General features: G+C 33.5%; 1 protein-coding gene across 1 annotated transcript; it reads left to right on the top strand.

The window, feature by feature from the left end:
• Positions 1–1,579: 1,579 nt before the first annotated feature.
• Positions 1,580–2,142, top strand: SARC_03829 (hypothetical protein; the record flags this gene model as incomplete). The annotated part of the gene is made up of 1 exon (XM_014302362.1): positions 1,580–2,142. A coding segment is annotated over exon 1 (337 nt), but the record flags the coding sequence as incomplete, so codon positions are not given.
• Positions 2,143–2,172: the final 30 nt, after the last annotated feature.

The following is a 2,172-nucleotide window of genomic DNA, read 5'->3' as shown; positions in this document are numbered from 1 at the left end:
ATATATATATATATATATATATATATATATATATATATATATATATATATATATATATATATATATATATATATATATATATACATATACATATATACATATTATACATATATATATATATATATATATATATAAATATATACACACATATATATATATATATATATATATATATATATATATATATACATATACATATACATATATGTATATATGTGCGTGTGCGTGTGTGTGCGTGTGTGTGTATGTGTATGTATGTGTGTATATAAATGTATTCCTGTATATGTCATATGTATGTATGTATATGTATATATATATATATATATATATATATATATATATATATATATGTGTGTGTGTGTGTGTGTGTGCACAATATATATATATATAATTGTGTGTGTACGTGTGTGCGTGTGGTGGTGGTGGTGGGGTGTATGCGTGAGTGTGTGCGTGTGTGGGTGTGTGTGCTACATGTATACATCCATAATGCATATTTGAAGCAATGGCTATATTGTCAGTGTTTGTAGTATTGCATTGAATATATCTCCATAAAAACCATATGCATATGTATACATCTGTAAACAACTGTAGTGATTATCACAATTAAGCACACACATACTTAAAAATGGTAACTTACCTCGTACGAGACATCTGTCTGAGCGGTGTTCTGGCGGTTTTTAGACTCGGTTGGATCCTGCTGTGACGCTGAACGGTTATGTGCAGTATTGAGGCATACCTACCCAACCTCGTACTGAAGGACATTATTATGAGCGGCTTTGTAGTATAGTAAGTTAAATAATAGCTACAAAGAGTCAGTGTCAAAGTAATGAATTTGTCGGCCGCCTCTATATATAAACAACACACTATATTTATACTATGTGCTACTATTTACCACACTGGCATCGAACATCAACAAATACTTCATATATATTTTGAAGTTCACACAAATATATCATCATACGGCGCGCATACAAATACAAGTTTTTTTATATAAAAGCATTTTCATATTTCAAATACTGCATGTACGGCACATACGAAACTGAAAGTGGACATTCTACTGCAAACCTGTTTCTATATATAGATATTCAATAGGATAAGGATTATTTAGTTTATAGCCAATAAAAATCATTTTGTTCTACCAGTCATGGCGATTTTTTGGCGGGCAGTTGTCACATGGATGATTGGATGGGTTTATCCACGTAGACTTTCTATTTACTTTATTTCTTTAACGTCAATTCGGTTGAACGTAAACAAAAACATTGATTTTACTATATACGTTTTAACGTATAGAAAAAAAAACTGCACACTTGAGAGATGAAGACCACAACCACTGTAAGTACTATTTTTTTTTTTTGCTTTGTTATTAAAAAAAAAACTAGCATAAACAGTTTGCTTTCACGCAAAACCGATTGATCGTCGAGAAACGAACTGAGGTTTGACTTAATGAACGCTTTGAGTTTATGATAGAGTTTATACACATGCTGATTTATACCGTGCCCGGTATTTGAATGGAACGTATTACATTATTTAAATTTTAAATAGTAGATGTTTAGACACGATAGTTTAAATACCCAAGAGAGTGTATTATACACAGTATAGACTTTCAAGGATTTCATATACCTTTTAGTACTGGTGTGTACATAAGCCATAGTACTGGTGTGTACATAAGTCGTTATACCCTAGGATACAAGACGCTCGAAGATAAGGCTAAGTCAGCTCATATTCTCTTCGATTCGTAAGCAAGAAGGGTCGATATAGCACGTTATTGATTTCCATTTGAGTGTAGCCATTAAACATCAGCAAACATGTTGGCATCAACTTGTACCACGACAATACGCGATGGTATGAAAATGTCCCAGAAGTACATTATATATGCATCCAAGAGGTTACTACACAACACACACCACACACACTTCAAACCACCTCACAGCAATGTATGCCGTATAGGTGCACCGTCTATTGTGTTGTCGCCCTCACCCAGGGGTGTGGTGACGACACTTTTACAAAATGGCATTAGGGCGTATAGTACTAGGATAGACCCTCGAGAGTTGGATATGATAGAGAAGCAGATCAATATGGTAGAGCGAGAACATTGTCGAGATGCCGAAACTACCATTGGATCAAACGAGAGGTCTGTGCATGGATTTGTTGTACTCGTGGTTATTCTAACCG

The sequence above is a fragment of the Sphaeroforma arctica genome (genome assembly GCF_001186125.1).
Source record: "Sphaeroforma arctica JP610 unplaced genomic scaffold supercont1.203, whole genome shotgun sequence".
Taxonomy (NCBI): domain Eukaryota; class Ichthyosporea; order Ichthyophonida; genus Sphaeroforma; species Sphaeroforma arctica.
The sequence above is the reverse complement of the archived record's forward strand: the minus strand, read 5'-3'. Positions and strand labels throughout refer to the sequence as shown.